This window comes from Anomaloglossus baeobatrachus, chromosome 1, assembly GCF_048569485.1.
Source record: "Anomaloglossus baeobatrachus isolate aAnoBae1 chromosome 1, aAnoBae1.hap1, whole genome shotgun sequence".
Lineage (NCBI taxonomy): Eukaryota > Metazoa > Chordata > Amphibia > Anura > Aromobatidae > Anomaloglossus > Anomaloglossus baeobatrachus.
In genome coordinates this window covers 577864753-577892193 of record NC_134353.1, presented here as the reverse complement: position 1 = coordinate 577892193, position 27441 = coordinate 577864753, and the positions used below count along the sequence as shown (strand labels likewise).

At 46.7% G+C, this 27441-nt stretch overlaps 1 protein-coding gene across 2 annotated transcripts in view; it reads left to right on the top strand.

The window, feature by feature from the left end:
• Nucleotides 1–13147: 13147 nt before the first annotated feature.
• VLDLR (very low density lipoprotein receptor) overlaps nucleotides 13148–27441 on the top strand; it is a 28875-nt gene continuing 14581 nt past the window's right edge. Inside the window, exons 1-5 of one of the 2 annotated variants that reach the window (XM_075317635.1) lie at nucleotides 13148–13506; nucleotides 23894–24013; nucleotides 25282–25404; nucleotides 25484–25606; nucleotides 26487–26858. In XM_075317635.1, coding sequence (XP_075173750.1) covers nucleotides 13446–13506; nucleotides 23894–24013; nucleotides 25282–25404; nucleotides 25484–25606; nucleotides 26487–26858 — 799 coding nt within the window. In that variant the 5' untranslated portion in view covers nucleotides 13148–13445. The remainder of the gene's footprint in view (nucleotides 13507–23893; nucleotides 24014–25281; nucleotides 25405–25483; nucleotides 25607–26486; nucleotides 26859–27441) is intronic. The other variant, XM_075317627.1, reaches the window with a different exon arrangement.

Genomic DNA, 27441 nt, shown 5'->3' with positions numbered 1-27441 from the left:
CCTTCCGAAACTGGCTCATTCAATCCTGCTGGGGCTACCGTGGTTATGAGCACATGAACCTGTCATCAGTTGGCGTTCCGGAGAGGTTAGTCGATGGAGCCAGTCCTGTCACGAGACCTGTTTGCAGCCAGTCCGTTCTGTTCATCAGCCTCCGGCACCGGAGTCTCTACCCGGACTGTCGTCTGCATATTGGTCTTTTGTAGATGTCTTTGACAAAAAGGAGGCCGAGGTATTGCCACCACACAGGCCGTATGACTGTGCTATTGACCTGCTGCCAGGGGCTACTCCTCCCCAAGGACATATCTATCCCTTGTCACCAGCCGAGACACAGGCCATGTCGGACTACATAATAGAGAACCTGGCAAGGGGGTTTATCCGGAGGTCTTCATCCCCTGCAGGAGCCGGGTTTTTCTTCGTTAAGAGCCTCCGGCCATGCATTGACTACGGGGGCTTAAACCAGATCACTATTGAGAACAAATACCCTCTTCCTCTCATTCCAGAACTGTTCGATCGGCTTTGAGGGGCCCACATATTCACAAGATGGATCTTCGTGGAGCTTACAACTTGGTCCGTATTCGCCCGGGAGATGAATGGAAGACGGCTTTCAACACCCGGGACAGGTGCTATGAATACTGTGTGATGCCGTTCGGTCTCTGTAATGCCCCGGCTCTCTTCCAGGAATTGGTGAATGACGTCTTCAGGGATCTACTCTACGTCTGTGTGGTCTTTTACCTGGACGACATCTTGGTCTTCTCTTCGGACTTACCGACCCACAGAAGAAACATACGACTCATCCTACAAAGGCTTAGAGAGAACCGCCTGTACACCAAGTATGAGAAATGCTTGTTTGAACAGACGTCCTTTCCCTTTTTTGGCTATGTCATTTCTGACACGGGTCAACAGATGAATCCTGAGAAAGTGTCTTCCATTCTCAAATGGCCTCCTCCCTCTGGACTGAAAGACATTCAACGCTTCCTGGGATTCGCAAATTATTATTGTCAATTTATTCCCCACTTTTCTGCTCAAACGGCCCCCCTCTCCGCCATGACAAGGAAGGGGGCGAATCTGAAAGAATGGTCTCCTGAAGCCGAAAATGCCTTCTGCTCCCTGAAACAGGCGTTTGCCTCCGCTCCTGTTCTCCATAGACCAGAGCTGAATAGACAATTCACGCTAGAGGTGGATTCCTCCCCCTCGGGTGCCGGAACCGTACTCATGCAGAAGTCGTCCTCTGGAAGAATGGTTACCTGCGGATTCTTCTCCAAAGCCTTCTCTGTACCAGAACGCAATTACACCATTGAAGATCGAGAGCTCTTGACCATTAAATTAGCCTTGGAGGAGTGGCAATACTTGCTGGAGGGGGCGGTATACCTGGTCATAATCTACACTGATCACAAAAACTTGTCATACCTGCACTCTGCTCGGAGACTCAACCCGTGACAAGCCCGCTGGTCCCTGTTTTTTGACCGGTTCGACTTCCAACTACATTTCCGGCCTTCAGACAAGAATATGCAGGCTGATGCCTTGTCTCGGTCCTTCGTACCGGCAGAGCAAGAGGAAGAGAAGGACCAGTCCATCATTTGTTCCAGTAAGGTCATCCCGGTGGCTCCAGTCACTCTTTCGCAGATATTCCCTGGAATTATTTGTCTGTGGAAGATAACAGAGAGTAGTAAAGATGGGTTTCAAAGCCGCGCCAAGGACCACAGGTTCATATGAGCTTTAGATTAATGTTTCTTTATTTCATGCACCTGTGCATGAAATAAAGAAACATTAATCTAAAGCTCATATGAACCTGTGGTCCTTGGCGCGGCTTTGAAACCGATCTCTACTACTCTCTGTTATCTGCCCTATGGAGACCGCTGCCGGGACTTGGAGTTACATGCTGTTATAGGAGTTGTGACTTTCACAACCCCTTTTGGTGAGTAGGATTGCTCTTTGCTTCACCCTATATATATTGGGGTAAGACCCTATTGCGCTTCCTTTTTCTACGGTTTTTCTTCTTGTCTGTGGAAGAGAAAGCGCACATAGGGTCTTACCAGGTATAAGATTTCGCAAATATGGGGCCAAAAGCACACTCACCTCTTGAAGTTGTGTCAGGCACAAGTCCTTGATGCACATATATCAGAATGTGGTCAGCAGTAGCCCCGAAGCGAGAGATAAAACAATATGAATAAAAGAAATCCGGGTTTAATGCTGCGCTAGAAACCACATGAATCCAGGAGTACGTGATGAAATCCTTTTTCTTTATTTCTGCAGGTCAACGCGTTTCAAAGACATATCCGTCTTTTTCATCAGGGCAAAAAAACAGTATCTTTTGCCCTCATGAAGAAGATGGATATGTCTTTGAAACGTGTTGACCTGCAGAAATAAAGAAAAAGGATTTCATCACATACTCCTGGATACATATGGTTTCTAGCGCAGCATTAAATCCAGATTTCTTTTATCCGTATTGCAGATATCCCCTGGGAAGACCTTTGTTGCCGAGGCCGACAGACAAAAGGTCCTTCAATGGGGTAATTCCTCGAAGGTGGCAGGACATGCGGGTCAGAGGTAGACTTGGTGCCCTATCTTTCGTCACTATTGGCGGCCGTCTCTTCGTAAGCATGTCATCTCTTTTGTTACCGCTTGACCGTCCTGTGCCCGCAACAAGATTCCCAAGCACCTGCTCTCTGGTCGTCTCTTGCCTCTGCCCATTCCCTCCGTTCCGTGACAGCACATCTCCATAGATTTCATCACGGACTTGCCCTCGTCTTCTGGCTGTTCCATCATTTGGGTCATGGTGGACTGTTTCTCCAAGATGGCCCATTTCGTTCCCTTGGTTGGACTACCCTCTGCCCCGGAACTTGCCGATGCCTTCATTCAGCATATCTTCCGGCTTCGCGGCTTTCCTCTGCATATAGTGTCCGGCAGGGGGACTCAATTCACCTCGCGGTTCTGGAGGGTGCTCTGTAAACTTCTAGGAGTATCGCTGGACTTCTCCTCGGCCTACCATCCTCAGTCAAATGGCCAGGTCGAACGGGTCAACCAAGTCCTGACTTCCATTCTTCGGCACTTCGTCAATGCCCGTCATGACGACTGGTCCAAGCTACTTCCTTGGGCTGAGTTCTCAAACAATCATCACATCAGTGAGTCCTCCTCCAGCTCTGCCTTCCATATTGTCTACGGTCTTCAGCCTTCTGTGCCACTACCGGTACCCACTACCTCTGGTGTTCCCGCTGCAGATGCCCTGTCCAGAGATTTCTCCAACATATGGAGTGCCATCAAGACATCTCTTGAACCTGCTTCCGCTCGGATGAAGAAACATGCTGACAAGAGATGCCTCGATCCTCCCCACTTTTCTCCTGGGGAGAAAGTGTGGCTTTCTTCCAAGTACGTCCGGCTGAAGATTTCATCTTACAAGTTGGGTCCTCGATACATCGGTCCTTTCAAGGTCATCAAACGGATCAACAAGGTCTCTTACAAGCTGCAGCTTGCAGCCATGATGCGCATCCTTATCTCTTTTCACGTATCCTTGCTCAAGCCGGTCATCCTCAGTCCCTACTTCTCTGATACCGGTATGTCTCCTCCTCTTGCCTCAGATGATGTGTTCGAGGTACGTGACATCTTAGCCATGAAGAGGGTGAGGGGTAGGCCGTTCTTCCTAGTTGATTGGAAGGGTTTTGGTCCCGAGAAATGGTCCTGGGAACCCCGGGAGAACATTGATGCTCCTCTTCTTATTAGTAAATTCTTGTCCGGGTTGCGGGGAGGGGGCGTGAGGGGGGGGGTACTGTCACGCTCCTGGGGCCACGGCACAGCTTGTCACAGCGCCACTCCTTACTCACCGAAATTATCCCCGGGGGCTCTGACCGCGGTCGCATCTCTTGCTCTCCCTCCTCAGGCTGCCACATGCTCCCTGTTCGTCGGCTCCGCCGCCTCGCTGCAGCCCAAGACTCTGCCTCCGGCTCTCCTGCGTCTCCTCTACATCCTGCACTGATCTCCGGTTCCTGGACCTCGCGCATGCACACTAGGGCGTGGTCACGCTGTCTCACCTTATCTTAAAGAGCCAGCGTCTCTGAAACAGGATATGGCTGATTACAGGTACAGGGTATATAAGACTTCCTTTCCATGTGGGCGGTGCCTGTTCAACGTGTACTAGTAGCTTTGTCTCTTGTACTAAGTGTTCAGGTCCCTCTGTCTTTCGTACCCAGGTTAACCCTGTCTCTGCCCACAGATTCCGACTGACAGTGTGAGTGTGCCCAGCCCTTCCGGTTTCCAGGAGATTCCCCGGTGACAGTCTGCTGTGGATCCCATCATCTTCCGCCAGCCTGTACCCGTCGTCGGTTCTGGACTCCATCCGGTATCTTCAGTCTGCACCCTCGCTAATCTCGGACTCCATCTATTACCATCAGTGGGCATCTACCCGGTTCCACTCATCCATCCTGATTTCCTACAGCTCACATCTACCGTTGGACCAGCCTACATATCCTGCACGGACATCTTAAGGATGCTAACCGTTTTCCTCTCGTGTCCCGGCTGCTGTGCATCTAGGCCCTCTGGGGTGGCCACCAGACAGTCCCTGTATAGGGGTGGGTTCGCTCCTCTCCTAGTAGTCTCCTTGGGGAGTCCGATGCACGGTCCCGTGGATCCTCTGCACCGAACGTTACAAATGTATATACAGCAGTCCCAGCATCTCCTATGTGATGTATATACAGCAATCCCAGCGTCTCCTATGTCATGTATATACAGCAGTCCCAGCGTCTCCTATGTGATGTATATGCCCCCAGCCCCTCCTGTGATCTATGTACAGCAGTCCCAGTCTGTTATGTGATGTATATGATTTACCAATCTTATTATCACAAAGAGTTGACTTCGCTCCAGACCGAGACAATCCTGGTGACTTCGCTCCAGACCGAGACAATCCTGGAAAAGCAGTTGTGAAAAGCAACATGATCAATGTCACCGAAAATTAACCGTCTCACCAAAAAGAAGCAGCTCTGGCCACCACAGTAGGGGTGAGTTAATTAATTGTTTGACCAAATGTAGCCGGGTAATTTTCACATTGATAATTTGGTGCGGCTCCCGAAGGTTGGTAGAGATTTTCAAATGGCCCCTGGCAGTAAAAAGGTTCCCCACCCCTGCTATAAAGCCAGGGTGCATACCCAGCTTTAATGCACAATGTCAGGGAGGCAGAATTGCAAAAATCCAGTAGTTATGCCACTTTTGCAAATCATGTTATACTCCTACAGTAATAACGTGATTTCTGGGATGATTTATCTTGGGTCAGAAAATGCCCCTACTACTACTACTCATCCATTGATTTGCATATTGCAAATTAAACCATTTTCTGGAAATTAAACCAAACATAAAAGAAAGGGGCTTGTTGGAGGCAGTGAAAAGAGGGGGACAAAGACATGTCGCTGGTTTGTGGGACAAGGGGAGTTGTCAGGTTTCCTTGAACCATAATGCAAGACGTACAGTATAGTGAAGACTGATACTTATTCTACATATAGGCAGAGGGTACAGTAGGCAGAGTGGGTTATAACAGCTCTGATTGAGATCTCCTTTGGTCACTGTAACGGCACCCATGCACTTGGATAGGACACTGAAGCCTCCACACACATTAAAGTGAATTTGTCACCAGGTTTTTGCCACCTAATCTGAGAGCAGCATATGTGACTTTTTTCTAAACAGTAATTATGAAGTAGACAAAGCGGCAGCTAATCCCGCTACAGAAGCAAGCAGCTCTTTATGGCACAGCAGGAGCATGCGTGTCATTTGCAGCTATTGCGATCTGTCGGACGTGATCTTCGTCAGGCACCACTGTGTACAGCGGCAGCCCCATTGCCGCTGTAACCAGGAGCATACAAACAGGCCCTGTCACCTTTTCAATGCCCAATAGGGATACAGCCTTTCATTACTATGCAGCCCTGTGTAGAAAGCCCAACCCTCACACAATGCTCTCCACACAAGCAGTCTGTCAACAGACAGCGCTGTATATACAAACAGTCCTACGCCATGAAAAGCCATTCACACAGCCTACTCTAATTATGCAAAAGTGTGCACATCATGTTACATGCCACCAAAATAGGCCTGGCCATAGTATTACTCTGCACAAAATGTATCACCCCACAGAGGGGCGATGCTGACTACCGACAGCATTTATTTACAATGTGCACAATAGAAGTCATTGTGAGATGATCACATCTGTTCTTTCTTTTGTCAGACGAGATTATATTTAAAGTGCTCTCATAATGACAATGTATCTAGTAGTCAAAATGTTGACATAGCGATGTCACCTTCTACCTGATCATGAACTGGCAGATGAGTCTTTTTATCCTTTATGACAGTGTCATAGTTGTATACATTGCAGGGTTTCTGCGCTTTTACACATCTAAATCTTCATTGTGATGTGCTGCCCACGTGCCAGCAGCCAGTGCTGCACGGATCCGGATCTACGGTACGGCTCTCCGGAGTGGACTCTCCGAAGAAAAGGGGACGTATTTATACGGGATTGGTTGTAAAATGTCTGTGACGCCACCCACGGTGTGTGGTGAGGTGCAGCACCACCGCTGCCGTTGCGGGGCTCCCGGGGATGTTGGGCTGGCAGCTGGATGTTAACCCCTCCGTGGGTAGTGATGGATGTCCCGGGGCCCAGTGTCTCTATGCTGAGGATGGTGATTGCAGGGGCCGGCGCACCCGGCCAGGCTGGGGATGTTACTCACGGTCGAATAAAGCACACAAGTCCTGTGGTAAACCAAGGTGATGGTGACCGGCTGCCGCAGACGGGTGTATCTGATCCCACACCCGGGTTGGTAGTCAAAGTCTCTCTCCTCTGCACTCAGTGTATTGTAGGTAGGACTTCCTGGTTTGAAACACAGGAGTCCGCTCCCGGTCCTTTGGTTGGGAGCCGTGCCTGTCTGACGCTGACCCTTGGGATCTACGAGCCCTGTTGGTTGCCATATCCCTCTCTGTGGGTGATTGTCTACTTTTCAGGACTCAGGTTGGAACAAGACCTAAAATTCTGCCCTCAATTGGTTAATTAGCTAGGCCGTCGGTGCCGGTCCTGGCTTCAGGGTCCAAGTACCCCCTCTGTGCACACGGTTTCCGGGTCGGTTCTCCGATGTTGGTACCGGCAGGCTCCAAACCTGTCTCGGTCCACCTCAGATCTCCAGCAGCCGTCTTCCCATCTCCTGCAGACTCTGGTTACCGTCTGCCACCTAGCCAAGGTGTCAGGGCTCCGACCCTGGCACCAGTCAGCTTGGCACCTCCACTCAACTCCAACTTGAACTTGATCTGACTGTTTTCCAGACCCCTAGGTGGGCGTTCCCTAACCGCCTGGTACCGCCCACTGGTGTGTCTGTCCTTCCCTGAGGGGGGGGTGACTAGGGTTTCAGGTCGGCTGATTTAACCCTTTGTGGGATAGGTATTATGCGGGGGCCTATATGTACATCTACCTGATTTTCCAGGGTGTTACAGTGACATATCAAAAGATGTCTTTAGGGGTAATTTAGGCTCAAGGACCCTCAATGGTAACATATTCTGACAGGTCTCCATGATATGTGCAAAGCTGCTCTTAAACTTTATTATTAACACTTTATTTAGCTACTTTTGGGAGTAGTAACCTACACAATTACCTTCGATGGCTCATTCATTACTTCCAAGTGGGACACTCACTGTCTTGGGGTTATATTTGACATAGAACTTTCCTTCATTCTCCATATACAATCACTCACTCGCACATGTCACCTGCATTTTAAAAACATCTCCAGAACCCGACCATTTCTCACCTTTGTGCAAAACCCCTTATTGTCGCTTTTATTCATTCTTGTCTGGATTATTGCAACTCTTTACTGATCGGTCTCCCTCTAACCAAACTTTCTCCAATCCATCCCGAACGCAGCAGCCAGGCTCGTATTCCTGTCCAGTTGCTACACCGATGCTTCTACCCTGTGCCAGTCATTGCACTGGCTGCCCGTTAGCTACAGAATACAATACAAACATATCTCTCACCCACAAAGCTCTCCACAGTTTGATACCACCCAATATCTCATCCCTCATACCGCAAATGATCCAAGACTGACATCCTCCATAATCCCACCCTCACATTTTCATCTGCAGGACTTTTCTCATGCTGTGCCAGTTTTTTGGAATGCACTACCCTAAAGGATGCGACTAATATCCAGCCCCCACATTTTTAAGCATGCATTAAAAACACATCTCTTCAGACAAGCCTATCATCACAACTTACTAACCGAACCCTCCCTTGTTCCCGCCTTCTAAATGTAATTTATAACTATCTCTCTCCTATTTCTGTCCTCACATCCTCCATACAACCAATAGCATGTAAGTGCACCTAAAAGGTTACTGTCTAATGGCCGGCTCATTCATCTTTATATGAAATCCGTAATTAACCATAACGATGGCCGGACCAGATATTACAAGTGTGCTTTACCTTTTGTGTCCCCCTATTTCCCATAGATTGTAAGCTTATGAGCAGGGCCCTTAAGCCTAATGCGGGCGTCACACGATACGATCTATCGTGCGATCACGCGAGCGATCGTACCCACCCCCGTTGTTTGTGCGTCGCGGGCAATTAGTTGCCTGTGGCGCACAAAGTCGTTAAACCCCGTCACACGTACTTACCTGCTGAGCGACGTTGCTGTGGGCGGCGAACATCCACTTCCTGAAGGGGGAGGGACGTTCGGCGTCACAGCGACGTCACATAGCCGCCGGCCAATAGAAGCGAAGGGGCGGAGATGAGCGTGACGTGAACATCCCGCCCACCTTCTTCCTTCAGCATTGCCGGCAGCCGCAGGTAAGCTGCAGTTCATCGTTCCCGGGGTGTCACACGGAGCGATGTGTGCTACCCTGGGTACGATGAACAACCGGCGCAAAGAAGAATAACGATTTTTTTTTCAAATAAACGACGTGTAAACGATACATGATTTGTAACCGATTTGCGATCACTCTGAGACACTCGTATGTGTCACACGAAACGACGTCGCAAACGATGCCGGATGTGCGTCACGAAAGCCGTGACCCGGACGACATATCGCATGATGGATTGTCTCGTGTGACGCCCGCATAAGACACACGGCGTGAAAAGTGGAGTGAGTGGAATGCGATAAAACATCACATTCCACTCGGACCAATATTAACCTATGTGTCAATGCACATGAACGATTATTTTCTCAGCCCTAATCGGACCGAGAAAACAATCGCAGCATTCTGCGGGTGCAATGTGATCCAGGTTTCTTTCGTACCCATTCAAGTCCATGGGGCGAGAGAAAAATCGCTCTGCACTTGCAGTACACCGGTGTACCGTGAGTGCAGGGCGAGAATAACAATAGCCGGCAACGGAGGAGAGAGGGAGATAAATCCCTCCCTCCCCTCCTCAGAGCCAGCCCGCCCCTCCTCAGTGCCGGCCCGCCCCTCGCAGTTGAGGTCCGATCGCATGATCGGACCTCAGTCGCAGTTAAATTCGCAGGACTCTCGGCTCTGCTGTGCTGCCAGCGTGAGCTGAGTGTCATGCGAGGATCGTAGTAGTCCCCGTGTGACCCCGGCCTTATTCCTACTGTAGCTGCTGAACTATGTGCTACCTTGTTTTGTTTTTGTCTGTACAAGCCCCCACCTGATTGTAAAGTGTTGCGGAATATGTTGGCGCTATAACAATAAACTTTATTATTATTATTATTATTATTGTATTTGAGTCCTACAGATGTTTGAAGGTCAACATATAAGAGCACATGATGGTCCAACTAATGCTGCTTTTACAAATACAATTTTGTGATGATCTGATCGAAAATGGGAGATCTGGGGCAATCAGCCAGAAGTCCAGGGCCAGAATCCTATATCTTTTACAGTAGTAACACCACTGGCATACACACAAGCCTCCCATGTCAAAGCAGTGAGTGGTTAATTGTTATTTATAATTAACTTCAGTAAACATAAAAAGCATCTGGATGCTGGAATGGGAGGGATATCATCCAATGCATAGCCAATGTCAAATTTTAGTCATCTGACCGCTGCAGCCAATCTTATAGTCAAACAGCGTGCGCTTGTGGGGAGAGATCGGTCACTCCAGAAGAGACCTGCCTGTCCGAATAGTCCCCCGGTGGTTTTTAAACCTTAGTATTTCAGTGTCTCACGTATATGGCTGAGATCTTCCAGTCAGTGCCTGTCACATGCTGATTGTGAATCGGCAGCATGTGTCAGCGGCCTGGTTCCCTTTAGATTCGGCAGCATATATCCGGTATCAGTTTTGTACTACCGTCTGTGCTTTCTTAGATATGTCTGGTGCCAGCCATGTATGCACAGACGGCTGCTCACTCACGATTTGCTATGTTGAATAATGAAAAGGTGCTAATGACATCATCAAACAGGATCTGGAAATCTGTCAATATTATTATCTAGCTTAATATCTATGGATTTACGTTATGCTCAGCAAGCTGATTTTCAATAGTGGTGGCAGATGGCAATTTCTCCCATCTCTCCCATACACAGACATGCTCGGTTAGGCCTCTTTCATACGTTCGTGAAAAACCACGCACGTTTTTCACGGATGTGTCAGAGGTACGTTTTGCCCTCCATGACCCGTGCTTATGGGCTACGTGTGTGAGAACGGACTCTTTCTGCTCATCTGTCCCTGGCGTCGCTGTCCGTGGTGCTGATCTTTGGTCTCCGGTCCTGCCGACTCCCCGCTGCTGCTGCTTCTGGCCGCAGTGAAGTGAATATTCAATGAGCATAATGAGTGGTGGTCGGCAGCAAGTGACAGCAGCGGCAGAGACAAGAGGGCTGGAGAAGGTGAGTAAAGGTTTGGGGTTTTTTCTCACAGACACGTCTTTTCTCCGATGCGTGTCACATGGAATACATCCGTGTGGTCCATTTGCATTACGTGTGACACGTATGCGTTCCGTGTGCCGGAGAGAAAACGGACATGTCGGCGTGTGAAGCACGGGCACTTGTAAGTACGGAACGGACACAAGTTCCGTTCAGAAAATACTTACGTGTGTCCAAAACCACAGGAATACATATGTCAACATGGGTACGTGCCTCCGGTACGTGAGAAAACTGCCAAACACGTACCGGAGACACGTACATGTGAAAGAGGCCTTAGGTTGATAGCTATCCACCTGAAGTCCCCTTACTGATGCATGAGCAAGCACCAGGAAGAACAATGAATGGGGCCTGTTCATAGTCAGCCTCACTGTGCATGCCCCATAAACATAGCCACCAGGGGTGTAACTACTTTAGGTGCAGGGTAGCAATCAATCGCACCTGAACCCTGGAGCCGAAGGGGCCCAAAAAGTCCCTTTGGCCATATAAAAAGACCAGTGCTATTAAAAGGAACCTGTCAGGTCCCCTATGTCCTCGCGTACACGTCTTCTGAACTTCCAGTCATGCGCAGTCTTCTGAACTTACACCCGGCTTCAAAGGTACACTGACGCAGCCGAAATGAGCCACGCGCATGCGCAAGATTTCCAGGAGCTGGCAGAGATGGCGGCTCATATCACAGGGGTGTGATAACACAGAAACAGGGCCAACTAGTCTCGGGAGACAATGACCCTACGTCTAGTCACAAGCCTAATTAGCATAGGGACAGTGAGGTTTATAAGCATTCATAGTGGTGAATAGCATTATACAGGGAATGTGGGCATACAGGCATGACTACTCCTGGGTCGGAGGGCATAGGAGACCTGACAGGTTCCCTTTAAAGACTTCTAATAACTGGGGATCCCATTGGAAGTTTTGCATTGGGGTCAATGAGCTTCAAGTTACGCCACTGATGTTCACCCAATTCTGGTGGCTTTGTGCATGGTCACCCTAAAGAGAATACCTATCATTTTTATATATATATTTTTTGTATTTTTTGTATTTTTTTTTTTAAATAGTAGGCACTACCTAAAATATTTTTCAGATTGGTAGGGGTCCGGATCCTGAGCCTGCCACCAATCGCCCTGACATCAGCAGCCGAGCTGGCACGGAGCAGGCGGGCTCAATGTGTGGGGCAGAAGCGCCCAGCTGTGTGTTTTGGGGTGGCTTTTTGGGCGATTGGTGGGCTCTTATGATAAGGACTAGGGATGATCGAATACTTCAAATATTCGGCTTCGGGAATATTTTCCGAATAGATCGCCGCTATTCGTCTATTTGCGAATATTGGATGCGCAATGTAAGTCTATGGGAAACCCGAATAACAACTATTCGGAACTATTCGGGCTTCCCATAGACTTACATTGCGCATCGAATATTCGCATAGCTGCGACCTATTTGGAACATATTCGCGAAGCTGAATATTTGAGGTATTCGATCATCCCTATGATCCATCCGCAGGACAAAAACCCATTAGGTGTTTTTCGTTCAGTAGCATCTTTTATAGCAGTTTTTGATTGCTTTTCTGGGCACTTTTTCTATGTTTTTGGCCTCTGATGGTCTTTTTGATCGTTTTTCCATCAGTTACAGGTGGTGTTTTTACCACAGTTTTTCCGTTTTTTTTTTTTATCCATTGAACAAAGAAGAAATGGCTGATAAAAATACTGCCAAAATGGTCAAAAAGATGCACATGAATATGTGAAAAGTGCGTAAACGCTGAAACTATTGACATAAAATATGCACAAAAATAAGCTGGGTGTGCGCGATCTTTCCGAAATCCCATTGATTTTGCTGGTACTGTAAAACCCGGTGTATTTTATGCACTGAATACGCGGAATGAAATACGCAGCAGAAACGTGTGAACAGACCCCAACTGGCCAAAAGCGTGCCTACCAGATAATATTGCTGACTGTTTCCAATAGTAACCAGCAGAATTGTGAGTTCGGCTCTGGGGTATGTCTGGTTAGGTTCAGTGTATGCTCTCCCAGCTGAGGATACGGTACAAGTGGCCATGTTGAGGCGGGAGCTTCCATGCACCGGGCAGGGATACGGCTCCCACTGACAGGAGCACACATGTGACATGAAGGACACAGGAGGCAGACAGTAGCTCCCCTCCCCCATGACACATGTCACTCCCAGGCTGACAGCCGCCGCCATGTGCTCGCCCTCCCCCGTCAGGTGATGCACACACTCGTCTCAGCCCCGGCAGGCTCCAGTGCGGGCTGCACGGTTTCCCGGATCATGCAATCCGCGGCCGGGCCGGATCACGGCGCTGTGCGGGGCAGATCCAGTGTGAGTGTGCTCGGGGGCGCCGCCTGCCGCTCCACATCCTCATTTTCACGCCGCCTGCTGCACATCCAGCTGCCGCCGCTGTTATAAGGGAGCGTCTGTGGAGCCACTGGGAAGCGCACGTCTGCTCTGCCGCCGCCCCCTGCCCGGAGCCTGCACTCAAGCCCGGGGATCGCTTCTGTAGCCTGCGTTCTGCCGGTAACCGGAGCGGAGGAAAGCGGGGGCAGCGACCTGCTCTCCGGGATTACAAAGAGAGGGTGGTGTTTCCCTGGGTGTCCTCCCCTCCAGCTGGCTCTCTGGGGGGCCGCGACATGAGCTCGTCTTGTCCGGGGGTTGTGCTGCTGCTACTGCTGGCTTCATGCTGGGTACATGGTGAGTCCGGCCGGGCACTGCTCTGCTCTCAGGTGGGCATGCTGCTCACTGCCACTAATTCATGGCTGCTGCAGCGAGGAAGGGGCACTGCTCCAGCTGCCGGGAACCGGGGGCTTAATGCCGCTACAGGGTTAATGGTGCCATTCATTGTGCCATGTGTTCTCTGGTATCACGCCATACTGTGCCCTGTTATATGCCATACATAATGTTTCCTGTCCTATCATGCTATTGACCTGTCCTAGCTAGTATCCCTGTGTAATGCCTACTGTGCCCTGTCCTAGCTAGTATCCCTGTGTAATGCATACTGTGCCCTGTCCTAGCTAGTATCCCTGTGTAATGCATACTGTGCCCTGTCCTAGCTAGTATCCCTGTGTAATGCATACTGTGCCCTGTCCTAGCTAGTATCCCTGTGTAATGCCTACTGTGCCCTGTCCTAGCTAGTATCCCTGTGTAATGCCTACTGTGCCCTGTCCTAGCTAGTATCCCTGTGTAATGCCTACTGTGCCCTGTCCTAGCTAGTATCCCTGTGTAATGCCTACTGTGCCCTGTCCTAGCTAGTATCCCTGTGTAATGCCTACTGTGCCCTGTCCTAGCTAGTATCCCTGTGTAATGCCTACTGTGCCCTGTCCTAGCTAGTATCCCTGTGTAATGCCTACTGTGCCCTGTCCTAGCTAGTATCCCTGTGTAATGCCTACTGTGCCCTGTCCTAGCTAGTATCCCTGTGTAATGCCTACTGTGCCATGTGATATGCCCCTTTAATTCACCCTCTGGAGGCTTTCTATGGACTTGTCCAGTAACCTCCTCATCCATCTTGATTGATAAGCCCTGCTGCTCCTGTGGTCTTCTGCTGGCCTGTGGCGGCTGGGAGTGGTTAATTAGTAAGGGCCATCACTTGTGCTTGGCACTACCCATCTGGGAAATGTGGCCACAGCTGGCCTGCTTCCACTCTGCGGTGCCAGCCGTGCTTCACACTAATCCGGTGGATGAACCTTGTCCTCTCTGTTGACCAATAACAGAGGTGCTCCAGGGTTCATTAAAGGGCTTGATCCCAAGACATTGGTGGGTGTTGGAAGATTCCCCCTAATCCTGATTCTTGACTACCTGCAAAGTTGTAACAATGAGTTAACCCTCTGCTTCCCAGTGGTCCTCAGCTGCCTCCTTCCTTTGTGTTTTTAGCCTGACACATTCTGCCTCTTCCGTAAGAGCATTGGGCTAACAGGATTCCTCACTGAGCTGCTCTTTCTGATGACTCAGACTTAATCCACTAGTCTTGGGTCAGGTGGCATCTTACATGCTCACTAATACGCTTGGCATCCCATTTTGTGCTAATAACTGTCTATATAGAAACTATCCTCCACTTTCCGGTTACTCTTTACTGCTTCTGGGCCTAGCTTTACCAAGCACTAAGCCACTATTGGTGTAGGCCCACAAGCTTAAAGGGGTTGTCTAGTTAACAATACATCTCAAATACACTGAAGCTACAAATTAGAAGGGTCTTCCATTTATTCTGTGTAGTGACTAATGTTGCTCTTGCACATCACTTCAGTGACCGGGGTGATCACAAAGGCTTGGAAATTCTTACACTTCCATCCAATGTAAATACGTTGTGGAGGACCCCTTTAATTTGTCTTGTTGCATGAATTCATTCTATGTATACCTAACACATCCCAATGTAAAGTGTACAAAATGGTGAGTTGCTGAAATAAGTGTTGTACTTCTAGGTCCCTGGCACCATGTTTCATGTAAGCACTTCTGTGTTTCATACAACTGGTGTTGAGGACCCTCATATGCATTGGCATGTGGTGCCATCAGTGACAGGGTTAGAACCTTTTCTTGTCGTTAGGCTGGTTCAACAAGGCAAAGAAACCAAACAATCTTAAACTGTGTATAGGTTACAGTATAGCTGAACTTCAGTGTTGTGCCCCAAGCTCATGGGGAAGGGTAAGCCTTAGCTATAAACTAGTGTCCATATGTACCAATTCTGACTGACAAGCCATCCCATACAGCCAAATGATGCATCGGTTTCATGTGATTGGATCTCAAAGTTCTCTTTTATGGGCCAGTAGGAGTCTTAAGCTCAACCTGGTCCTTTTGGCACCTGCAGTCTGGCCTTATTTGATCAAACAGTCCAACATGCTGACTAAGGGTCTCTTCACACTTTGGCTGTCCAATAATGTCTTGCTCTGAGGACATTAAATTCTCCCCCGCCACAAAAAAAAATTCAGGGGAAGCTCTTCTGATCAAACTGTGGTCGAGTGCCCTTTGTAGTGTATCATAGCGGTACATGATTAGTGGGGGTCCCACTTCCTGGAATCCCTTACCCCAATTTCTAACTAAGGGAGGTGTAAAGCTTCTTTATAGAATTGAGCTGTCGGCTGGGAATGTTGCTGTATGAGAAGCCTTTCTATAGTCAGGTGGTGACCTACTACCTTGAACTGAGCAAGCACAAGGCCTGAAGTGCCACCGAGAGCATCCGGTGTCTGCTAAATAAAGGGCTGTGTGACGGTGGCTGGTCTTATTTCCAAAGCTGCCCCCTTTGCCACTGTGTAGTACATGCCACTAAATCCCATTATAAACACTGAAAACATACTTTGTTAGACAACTGCTATAAACATTGCCTTAGTGCAGAACTGAAGGTGAACACAAAGCACAGCATTTCACCTCTGCAACAAGGACACTCGATGATATCACTGTTCATTGTGTCTTAATGGCCTACACGTGGGAATGCAGAACTTCAAAGTCCTGAGTGCGACCTATTATAGTAGACATAGGCCTGCAGAAGGCGAAGTCATTCATAACCAGGGAAAACTAATTAATTGTAAGTGCTCACTTTAGTGCTAGAGGTCATCCACCCCAAGGAAATGTGTCTAGATGTTACAGCTGTCAGTGACAGAACTAAAACACTGTGGCCCTGGTTCAGCAAGGTGTTTGCCAGGATTCTAGTGGAACACCTTGAAGGGTAGACATAACATTAGTGCAGCTGACCAGGGGCCTATGCCAAAGCAGTTGGATTTGTGCATTATGAAGCACTATTGGACTACATTGGGGCCCTCTTCTGTCTGACAGTGCCTTGAAATGAATGCAGAGCTAACAACGTGCTGCAACTAGCGCTCAACAAGGCCTATCCAACAGTCATCAATAACTTAGGCCACCAATGGCTAAATTACACCTGCAATGTATACCAGCCTGTGCAGGAGTAACTTCTGGCATATGCTCTCATGTTAAGTGTTCCTTTTAATTAAAGGGAACCTGTCAGGTGATTCATGTTGCCCAAACCAGACAGCATGACTGCAGCCTGGTATAATTTGCTATAAAATGGTGGTTTCAGATAAAATTATACTTTAACCTCTTCATAACCTTTGATGGAAATCTGCATCATGGTTGAAGTTTTAGACTTGACATAAACTTGGTATGTCCAGTTGGGTATGTCATCAAAAATATAGGAGTTTCATATGGATAGCACCAAGGCTCTGGGAAGTTTTATGGCTAACCCCCCCCCCCCCACACCGAAAGAGGACCCTGCAAAATCTCTAATTCAAAATGTCAAAATGACCCTGCAAAATCTCTAATTCAAAATGTGCCTAAACCAGTTAGTTAATATAAACATGTTTCTCATTGTGGTGAGAGCCTACTTAATCTATAGGGTGTCTCTAGAAGCACAAGCTAGGAATAATGTAGGGGCACTACAGGGACTCTGCAATTTTCAATTCGGCAACATTCACTGTTTGACACAATCTGTGTTTTCCAGAGACTAAATTGTCACTACATCCTTAGATGAATTAACAGAGGGATGTAATTACTAAAACATGGTCACTTGAGGGGATTTCTTTGTTTCTGGCACTTGGGGAGTCTGCAAAATATTCTAGGAAAATGTATGCTGCAAAAATGAAATGGTGCTCCTTCACTTTGATGTGGCCAAACAGTACTCCTCAGTCACATGTGAGATATTGCCCCATAATGTTACACTTTCTCCTGAATGTGGCCTCTTTCACCTATTCCCATTGCGAAAATTGGAAACCTGGGTTTCAAACATTAAAATGATGAAGTCTTCACTTTTATGGTGTAAAACTGACACCTGTGGCATCCATATGCTCACTAGACCCCTAGATGTATTCATCGAGGCGTGTAGATTTCTTAGCTTCCTCAAAGGCTAATCGAGTGATGGGCTCCTACATTTTATGCCAGGTAGTGATTGGAAATATCTTTGACACCTGTGATGATGATCAACTACTTCTCAACTTGCCTAGTCATAAAGGATTAAAGTTCTCACATTAACTCCTTTCCAGTGATCCCGACAACGATACGACCTGAGGGTCGCTGGTGAGATGTCAGTCAGATCTTTCCAACGATACAGCGACCTGTGTAACTATCTCAGTCGTACGTGTCTGAGCTCTGAGTTGTCAACGAGGTCGTTGGTAAGGCGTCAAACACTGATGTATCCTTCCCAGCAGGACCTTGACGATCAAAAAAATGGTCCGGTCCATTCTGACATGACCCGCGATCTCACAGCAGGGGCCTGGTTGCTGATGTGTCAAACAGCAATTGTTGTTGCGTCACAGAATCGGTATTGATCTGGCTATGGGTGAAGATATCTTAATTTATCTGAAAACCAGTGCACTTCATTTTTGTTTAACTGTTACATACTCCTTGGAGTTGGCCAGAGTACCAACTCCTTCAGTTTTGGAGTTGCTTGTAGGCAAAACTTTATCAAGTAGCTGCTTGACCGTCACCTATTCTGCTGACAAGCTGTACATGTGTCCTACAATTGATGAGAACTTGGCTATGAACTTGGGACAGTTATGTAAAGCATGGGCTGCTATACATCCCTTGTATAACACAACTGCACCCTCAAAGAGTACTTGTAGTAGGATTAACACATGGCTTTTCTGGCTTTTAACACTGGTGCTTGATAAGATTAGACCGGTTTGCTGATTTTTCTTCTTGGGGGAAGGTCTCCATATTATACTTCTGTTTGTGTTAAGCTTCTAAAGGAGAATTCACACTTTGCAGAAGTTTCTGCAACAATCTGTTCTGTCATCTGAATGGCTTTGTTACAGATACAATGTCTTAGGCCCTGTGCGCACACTGCAGTTTTTGCCATGGATTTGCTGCATGAATTGCTGCAGAAAATGTTCATAACCTTTCTGCAGTCATTCCCCAGCAAAACCTATGGTAAAAAAAAATGGTGTGCAATTTTTATTTATTTTTTTTTGCTGCAGAATTTCTGCAGCAAAAAATAAGCATGTCACTACTTTTCTGCAGGTACCTGTGGTTTTTGCCATAGATAATGGTAAACCATAGGGACCAACCTGTGGCAAAAACATGGGTGCAGTTTTTGCTGCGGGTGCAGTATTCTGCCAGCAGCTGCAGATTTTTCTTAAAGGTCCATTTTCTAGTGCAAACATAGCTTTAAAGCTTCCCATTCAACATTTCGACAAACACTGAATTTATGGCCTTAGTGGGCAGTAAGTGGTTAATCATAGTCATTAGCAGTTGGAGCATTGGTTGGCATATGACACAACTACTCATTACAAATGCTACGGTCAATCAAATTGGGGCTAAAATGATAACTTCACATGTATCTGACAGTGTTCACACGGACTATGTTCAATGTTATGTTGCTATTCAACAATTTCATTCACCGTTCCCATATGAACACTTGACAGTGTTCATTTAAAATGAAGCCTGGGAAAATGGCAGAACTTCATTTGTTTTTGTGCCAACAGCATCCTCCTGCTTTGGTTGAAAAGTGACCAGAACTGAAGCTTTAGGCCTTTTGCACATTGTTCTTGTGGTGCAGTTTGTTGCCCAAATCTGCAGGCCTGGCATTATGCCAGCAAAGTCTGAAATCTGGTCCTATTTAATGGATAGGGCTATATTCTTAATCCCCTGATATTTATTTATATGTAGGTGCACACTGGTCGCTTGCCCTACAAAGAAGGCCCAACCCTTTTTCTACACTTGTTTCAATAGTATGTCTTCCTAGCTCCCTGGTACTGTTTACCAATGTGACCTTCAACTCCACAATGATGTGGCTGAGGCTAAGGGTACCGTCACACTTTAGCGACACTCTAGCGATCCCACCAGCGATCTGACCTGGTCAGGATTGCTGGTGCGTTGCTACATGGTTGCTGGTGAGCTGTCAATCAGGCAGATCTCAGTGACCAGCCACCAGTGACGCGTGGAAGCGACGCTGCACATGGTAACTAAGGTAAATATCGGGTAACCAAGGGCTTGGTTACCCGATATTTAACTGTTACCAGTGCACACCGCTTAGTGCTGGCTCCCTGCACTCCTAGCCACAGTACACATCGGGTTAATAAGCAAACCGCTGTGCTTATTTACTGGATCTGTACTCCGGCTACGTGAGCGGGGAGCCAGCACTGGTAGCCTGAGCGGTGTACGCTCAGTAACTAATGTAAATATCAGGTAACCAAGAAAGAGCTTACCTTAGTTACAGCTTACCGCAGGCTGCCAGATGGCGGCTCCCTGAACATTCAGATCGTTGCTCTCTCGCTGTCACACACAGCAATGTGTGCTTCACAGTGGAGAGCAACGTCAAAAAAATGAACCAGCACTGTGTAACGAGCAGCGATCTCGCAGCAGGGGCCAGATCGCTGCTCAGTGTCACACAGGGCAAGATTGCTAATGAGGTCACTGCTGCGTCACAAAAACCGTGACTCAGCAGCGATCTTGATAGCGCTCTCGCTATGTGTGAAGCACCCCTAAAGGGCACATCTCACTAAGCAACATCGCTGCTGAGTCACGGTTTTTGTGACACAACAGCGATCTTACTAGCGATGTCGCTGTGTGACATCCAGCAACAACCTGGCCCCTGCTGTGAGGTCGCCGATCGTTGCTGAATGTCCTGGACCATTTTATTTTTTTGACGTTTCTCTCCCACTGTGAAGCACACATCGCTGTGTTTGACAGTGAGAGCAACGATCTGAATGTGCAGGGAGCCAGCCTCTGCAGATGCTCGTAACCAAGGTAAATATCATAGACCTTATCTTGACCTCCACTGTTCCTGGTAACCAACTTAACTGCCCTTTCTTCATTTGGAAATGTGAAAGAGGCTGAGATATTTGGGCATTCTGCTTTTTGGTCCTCCACTGTTGTTTTTCAGAGTGCTAGGCAGCTGCTTAGAACACCCATGGCCGCTGTTTTTGGCACAAGATTTGAGTGTTATATATATATATATATATATATATATATATATATATTTGCATCACCTGGTCTTTCTGAATGATGAACAAGCCTACCAGCCTAATGTCTTAAACCTTGCTCAGTTATCTGGGCACAAATGTCCAAGGATCTAACTTTCAGCTTGTTTAACAGTTCACAATAAAAATAATTGTAGGTCAGGTAAAGAGAAAACCGGTTTAAATGCCGCGCTAAAAACCACTGATGTTGTAGATGAAAAAGATTTCCTTTATTTCATAACTCTACGCGTTTCAGAGACATCTCCGTCTCCTTCCTCAGGAAAATAAATCATATGATTTATTTTCCTGAGGAAGGAGACGGAGATGTCTCTGAAACGCGTAGAGTTATGAAATAAAGGAAATCTTTTTCATCTACAACATCAGTGGTTTTTAGCGCGGCATTTAAACCGGTTTTCTCTTTACCTGACCTACAATTATTTTTATTGTGAACTGCATTCCGGGGCCGCTGCTAAACCACAAAAAGGCACTCACATGCGATCATAAGGAGTTGTGACTTTCACAACCCTACCAGGTGAGTGTACCTCTTTCTGTCTCTCTACCCTCATACCGGGTAAGACCCTATTGCGCTTTTTCCCCCTACAGCTCTACAAATAAAAATAATTGAGCAGTGGTGCCCAAACTTCTGCATTCCACTGTAACCTCATAGGAGTACAGTATATTGGTGCAAATTGTTCAGTGTATATTTACACCTTCAAGCCTATCCAACAATCATAATGATGTTACTGTTGTGGTACCAGCTTAGTCAGTCACTGGAGTGTAATACACTCAAGACCTAATGATACAAGTGTATTAGTTTGACAAATGTCTACAAGTAGCCATTCTCAAGTGGTGGTAACATGCTTGCCCATTCAGTGCTGTTCCGAGACTAGCATTTTGCAAAGTGTCTTGACTGAAGCTTTAGGAACCATCTGGTGATTTGCACCACTTTCTAAGAACCACTAGCTACATAAGCTGGCATGGGGCGCTTTCTTCAGTGTTCTAAAATCATGTACATTTCCCCCCTATCCTATCAAATGTATTTCCTTGACTTGCTGGTCAGCCTGTCTTTTTCATAACCTTATGTACCACAGGCATCCTAAAGGGTCTCCCTCACTTTTCAAAGAATACATAGGGAATTTCTAAGATGAGTCAATGACTCAATTGTTACATGCCCAAATATTCTGTAATATCTTGAGGAAATATCTGTTTAAAGTAAAACCAGCTTATTGTATGGATACAATTTTGACACATAGTCTAAACATTTCTCTAGATTATAATATCAATGATCAGTGTGAAGTACTCTGGAAATTTTAAATTTTTCAGTCAAAAAATGAAGTGCTGAGTAGTATCCATACTTGTTCTAAAGAGGATTAGAAATGTGCTCCTGTTCTTTGCATACTTTGTGCGATGTTAGAAATACACAGTAAGGCTGTGTGCACACATTGCTTGCAGTTTAGTGACAAAATCTGTACTTGAAATGCAAAGTCTTGAGCATCCTAAAGCGTAATGCACAGTATTTTCTCCTTGCAGATTTGGTGCAGAATCTGCAGCATGTCAATGCTTTCAGCATCTGTTTCACACTGACTTCAATAGAAATCCACAAAACAAGCATCTTCTGCAGAGATGCAGAATTTCTATAACCAAATGCTCGGTGTGCACACTTACTGTAGTTTCACCGCAAGGTACATGTGCAATAACGGTTCCCTACGCAGGTGTCATTTCTCATGACTATTTGCACTGACCTCCTTAGGCCTGCCTGTAGAGATTACTGCATGAGACTTCATATTGGATAGCAGTGGGAAGAATGCTAGAAAATCTACTCATGGCTTCATAATGGCAGAAGCTTCTTCACTGTTAATTGGCTTATTTGCCTGCAGTTAGCACAGGTTGCTCAGTAGACCAGGACCACACGGGGACTACTGCAATCCTCGCATGACACTCGGCTCACGCTGGCAGCACAGTCATTGCGACTGAGGTGCGATCGGACCACAGCTGCCAGAGGGCTGGGCCAGCACTGAGGGGAGAGATTTCTCACTATCCTCCATAGCCGGCTATTTCTGTTCTTGGTCTGCACTCACATTACAGTGGTGTAATGCAAGTGCAGTGCGATGTTTATCTTGCCCCATAGACTTGGGTGCGAGAGAGGATTGCATTGCACCTGCAGCATGCTGCTACTGTTTTCTCGGTCCACTTAGAGCTAAGAAAATAATAGTTTATGGGTGCTGACACAGGGTAATATTGGTCTGAGTGGAATGCTATGTCTTATCACGCTCTGATTTTCATGCCATGTGTCTTAGGCCTTACAGTCAGCCTAGTTCCAAAAGTGGTGCTGGAACTTCTTAAAGGGAACCTGTCACCAGATTTGGTGACTATAAGCTGCAGCCACAATCAGTGGGCTTTCAGAATGCTGTATATAAGAGCCCAAGCCACTGTGTAGAATGTAAGTCACTTAAACTGTCTGTGGTGCAGACTAGTCAGATGGGTGTCCTTTTTTTTTTTTTTTTTTTTTTTTTTTTCTTCTCTTCTCTCTCCAGGTCCGGCGCCTCATCTTTCTGCCATCTGTCCTTCTAAAGCCTGGATGCATGATGTCCTACATCATGCACACAGGCCAGCATTTAGGTCCTGGGCAGCCACACTTTGATCTGTCCTGAGCAGGACAGATCAAAGTATTGTGATACGCCTGCGCGGGACCTCAATGCTGGCTAGTGTGCATGACTTAGGACGCATCATGCACCCAGGCTGCAGAAGGACAGATGGCATTATAAGACCACTGCTACTGGCTGCAGCTTAGTCACAAAATCTGGTGACATGTTGCCTTTAATGGGGCATACACCAATTCAGAGCAGCTTTTGCTGGTAGAGTGAATGCATGAGTGAATATTAGAACATAGCAGAATTCAACTAGTCTGCTTATAATCCTGTGATGCCATAGACCTAACGGAAAAGAGGAGAATTAATTGGGTGGAAAAGCAAGCTGAGCAATTGTAGGAATACAATGCTATGATCTTCTTTAACATATTGCAATATGGAAGTGTTTCTTTAAGATCTTGCCCATCTATGGCTGCCTTCATTCTTATTCCCCACATTGTGGGAACATTTCTTGTTTCCCTGAGAACAAAAAAACATTTTATGTGGTGTTGGTATAAATTCTCACATTCTGTTATAAGATGTTTGCTTTTTCTTTAGGAGCCAAGACACTCTGTGAAGAGTCTCAGTTTCAGTGTGGTAATGGCCGCTGTATTACTTCAGTGTGGCAGTGTGATGGAGATGAGGACTGTTCTGATGGGAGTGATGAAAGTTCATGTGGTAAGTCTTCCAACAACTTGGCTGGATGGGTTGTCTTCATGCTGGTTTATTGCATTTTGAACTGAGGTCATGTCCAACTATTTTCAGTACTTAGGCTGGTTTCACACTACGTCTTTTTAACATCCGTTGAAAACGTTATTTTAGCGGAAGTACGGATCCTGCTTTTACAGCAAATAACATATGCAAACGCATCTGTTATTTTGCAGGATCCTGCACTGGATGTTTAGGGGCGGGCATTGGAGTCATGTGATCGGGAGTGAGGGGAACTAGACTGGGAGGAGGCTTCTGACAGCTGCAGACGCTGGTAACCAAGGTAAACATCGGCCTTGGATACCCGATATTTATCTTGGTTACGAGTGTCTGCAGCTGCTAGGAGCAGGGCTGCCTGCACGCGTAACCAACGTAAACATCGGTAACTAAGTGGTTACCCGATATTTACCTTGGTTACGAGTGTCCGCAGCTCTCAGGTGGGGGAGAGAGGAAGGGGGAAAGACAGAGAGAGATAGAGAGAGGGGGAGGGAGTAGAGAGATAGACAGATCACGCGAGACTGGTTCTGGGCATGCTCAGTACTTTCTGGGCATGCTCAGTACAAAAGCAGGATCCTGTCTATCAGCACGCCAGCGTTCACCTGCGTTTGCGTGCTGTTTAGTCAGGATCCGGTGACTTGCAGTATTTTGACGCAGCTCAAAAACGCTACAAGTAGCGTTTTTGAAACATGTTAAAAAAACTGCAAGTCACCGGATCCGCACTATAACGCAGGTGAACGGATCTTAACGCGAGTCCATTGCAAATGCATTGAAATGAAAACGCGTTTGCACTGGATCCGTACTTCCGCTAAAATAACGTTTTCAACGGATGTTAAAAAGACGTAGTGTGAAACCAGCCTTAATCGTGTTGTAAGAATACTCACTGGTCCCTTCTGAGGCCTATTTGAAATCCATTCATTCCTGTTCCCCTTCAGTCCCTCTTGGTTAATTGCAACCTCTGAAAGGGCAGTTAATTTTGCTGCTGTTAAATAAAAAGTTAGCTCTGCCACTGGGCTTTAAATTGCCACAGGTCATGTGACATTACAAAGGTGTCCAGAACCCCAGTACTGCAACGCAACAGTGCTAATGCAGTTTCTTCCTTGGAGCAATCTCTGTTGGAGCAAGCCTGGGCATTTGGTGTAACCAACTCCACCCACCCCAATTTTCTTTCAGAACAGTTTAATGGGAAGATTAGTGATATGAATGCTATAAAAATTGACATTGTACACTTATGTTCACAGTAAAGAAAACATGTGCAGAGGCAGACTTCGTATGTGCCAATGGCCAGTGTGTTCCCGAGCGGTGGCAGTGTGATAGCGACCCTGACTGCGAGGATGGCTCTGATGAATCATCGGAGCTCTGTCGTAAGTGTTTGCTTTTCTAAATGCAACATGCATGTTCACACCAGAAGGTTACTTCCAAGATTTAATTTATTACTTGTAGATATGAGAACATGCAGAGAGACGGAGATCAGTTGTGGGGCCCGCTCAATGCAATGCATCCCCATCTCCTGGCTCTGTGACGGAGAACCGGATTGTGACACTGCAGAGGATGAAGAGAACTGTCGTAAGTGCTCAATTCCTATAGTGGATATGAGAACTCGGGTGCAATCAGGCAACATTTCTTAGACACTATTACCCTCAAAATGTAATAAGTTGCATAACTTCTCTCTCCTTGCTGGGCATTTATTTAGCTTGCTTTAGGGTCAGTGGGTCACAGCATGGCAGTGAAGTGGAAAATGATTCTGCTGACATGGTTCTGAAATATTCTTAGGCTCCTCAGCTGACTTGGCGACAATATGAAATGTGTAGCTGTGCCCCAGGGATTGCATCCAGCTGGGGATAAACTGCTGCATGGCTTGTGTTGAAGAGATCGATCCACTAAACACCTATGTTTTGTGGTATTAAACTTCTGTAAGCTTTTAAGCAGCTTATCCAAACAAATGCTTGCTCACTATATAATACTTGTGGGGGGGGTGGTTTACACTGCAGAAGCCCCCACCAAAATAATCTGAACTACAGTGCATTCTTGAAATCTGCAATATGTCAATTTCTCCTGTGGCACATGTACTGAATTTTCTGATTTGTACCTATATTCTAATGAGATCAAGAAAATCCACAGGTAATAAATAATACTGACTTTTAGTTTAAGATTCAGCCTTCATTAAATCAATAATCAGTTGATTTAAAACATGACACATCACAAATTGGTAATCTAATTTGTTAAATAGGAAACCTCAAATACTTAATGTAACTGACATCTTGCATTTCAATTTTAGTCGGTATTTCCATATAGGCTACAACACGTTATACTGGCTCGTTAATAAATGGGGCACGTAGGAGGGTTTGACTAGAACTCATCTAAGCACTCCAGCCTCGCAGGACATCCGAGGTCTCTGAATCACACACTTCTGCATAACTTGAGTTCTTTTTTTTGTTTTCTCTAGGGAATGTGACCTGTAGTCCAGCTGAGTTCACTTGCTCCAATGGTCGCTGTATTTCCAGTAGCTTTTACTGCAATGGTCACAAAGACTGCAGTGATGGTAGTGATGAAGTGAACTGCACCCCTCCCACATGTGGGTCTCATGAATTCCAGTGCAAGAACTACACCTGCATACCCCTCAGCTGGGTGTGTGACGACGACGCGGACTGCGCTGACCATTCTGACGAGTCTCTGGAGCAATGTGGGCGCCAACCGCTCTCTCCTCAGAGGTGCTCTACTAGTGAGATTCCATGTGGTTCTGGGGAGTGTATTCACAAGAAATGGCGCTGTGATGGGGATGCAGACTGCAAAGACAAAAGTGATGAGATGAACTGTCGTAAGTTTTTTTTTTTTTTTTTTTTTTTTTTTTTTCTTCTTCTGAATGTAAACACTTTAAATGAAGTACTGAACTCCATTCAAAGCATTGCTATTACGGTGGCACAATAGAGGTTGAGCTTGATCAATCTGTATCTACCTTCAACCTCTATCCAAGAATAGAAGCTGTACTGCAGCAGGTCTTATCTAGTGTTTACATCCAGGTACAACAGGGTCATACCCCCAACTTATCTGCAGTTATGCCACTGGTCATTAACAGTTCATTAGGTCCCTGTGCAATATTTTACACCTGGGCCCTTGTAGGATTCTAGATCCTACAAACATTGGGCCCATTCCAGTAATATACTGGTTTCTAAAAAAAAAAAAACTTCTAAAATGGTTAACAAACTATTCTTCTTGCCTTCCTCAAGTTTGCAATGTGCAGAACTCTTCTATAGTAGGCAGCAGAATTCAGGGTGGTCACCATGGGCAGTGCACATCCCTGCCATGCGTAGTCTATGATGGGCTTTGAAACATCATGTGCCAGGAGCCAGCAGGTCTGATTGCTGCATTACACTGCAGATGAGTGTATCCTCTCCAATGGT